General features: G+C 60.5%; 1 protein-coding gene across 1 annotated transcript in view; it reads right to left on the bottom strand.

Moving 5' to 3' along the window:
• The window catches only part of SLC44A2 (solute carrier family 44 member 2), a gene marked incomplete at its 5' end in the record, with an annotated part of 13,710 nt that extends 13,236 nt beyond the window's left edge, over nucleotides 1-474 (bottom strand). Inside the window, 3 exon segments of the mRNA XM_015616491.1 lie at nucleotides 5-112; nucleotides 198-282; nucleotides 372-474. Of these exon segments, the coding sequence (XP_015471977.1) occupies nucleotides 5-112; nucleotides 198-282; nucleotides 372-474 (296 nt within the window).
• Nucleotides 475-1,149: the final 675 nt, after the last annotated feature.

Below are 1,149 nucleotides of genomic sequence, written 5' to 3'. Positions count from 1 at the left end.
GGAATTCCGGGAATTCCGGGGTCGTACCTGCGTGGTGGGGCATTGCAATTCCAGCAGCACCAAGGGGCTGGCGCACTTGACGATGTCGAAGTAAAAAAGGAAAGGTTTTTTCCTGCCGAACGAAGGGAATTTGGGGTTTTTGGGGAAGGTTCCCGCAGGAATTTCGGGGCGTCCGCGGCGGCGCGTGCGGAACTCACTCGTTGGGGGTCCCCTGCTGCCCGCAGAACTGCCCGCGGCTGTCCGTGGGGTGGATCACCTTCCGGGGGTCTCCGTGGGTCCAGGCTGGGGGGGAGAGGATGGTGAGACCCCTCCCCGCTCTCTGTGAAGCCCCCAGACCCACCCTGAGGTCACCCCGAGCCCACCGGACGTACCCACCACGCCGACCACCACGTAGCCCACGATGGCCACCAGCAGCAGGACGCAGCAGACGATGTCCGTGCAGCCCCTGGCAGCGGGACAGGAGGGGAAGGGTGGGGATCAAGGATTTGGGGGACCCTGGATTTGGGGACGCCGGATTTGCAGACCGAGGATTTGGGGATCCTGAATTTGGGGATGCGGATTTGGGGACCCTGGATTTGGGGACTGAGAATTTGGGGATCCCGAATTTGGGGATGCGGATTTGGGGACCCTGGATTTGGGGATCCCGGATTTGGGGACCGCAGATTTGGGGACCCCGGATTTGGGGACCCCAAATTTGGGGACCCCCAATTTGGGGACTGAGGATTTGGGGATGCAGATTTGGGGGACCCCGGATTTGGGGATCCCAAATTTGGGGATGCGGATTTGGGGACCCCGGATTTGGGGATCCTGGATTTGGGGATGCAGATTTGGGGACCCCCAATTTGGGGACCCCGGATTTGGGGACCCCGGATTTGGGGACCCCGGATTTGGGGATCCCAAATTTGGGGATGCGGATTTGGGGACCCCGGATTTGGGGACTGAGGATTTGGGGATGCAGATTTGGGGACCCCCAATTTGGGGACCCCAGATTTGGGGATGCGGATTTGGGGACCCCGGATTTGGGGACCCTGGATTTGGCAATGCAGATTTGGGGACCCCAGATTTGGGGACCCCAGATTTGGGAATGCAGATTTGGGGACTGTGGATTTGGGGATCCATGGATTTGGGGATCCCAGATTTGGGGACCCC

This window comes from Parus major, unplaced genomic scaffold, assembly GCF_001522545.3.
Source record: "Parus major isolate Abel unplaced genomic scaffold, Parus_major1.1 Scaffold469, whole genome shotgun sequence".
Lineage (NCBI taxonomy): Eukaryota > Metazoa > Chordata > Aves > Passeriformes > Paridae > Parus > Parus major.
The sequence above is the reverse complement of the archived record's forward strand: the minus strand, read 5'-3'. Positions and strand labels throughout refer to the sequence as shown.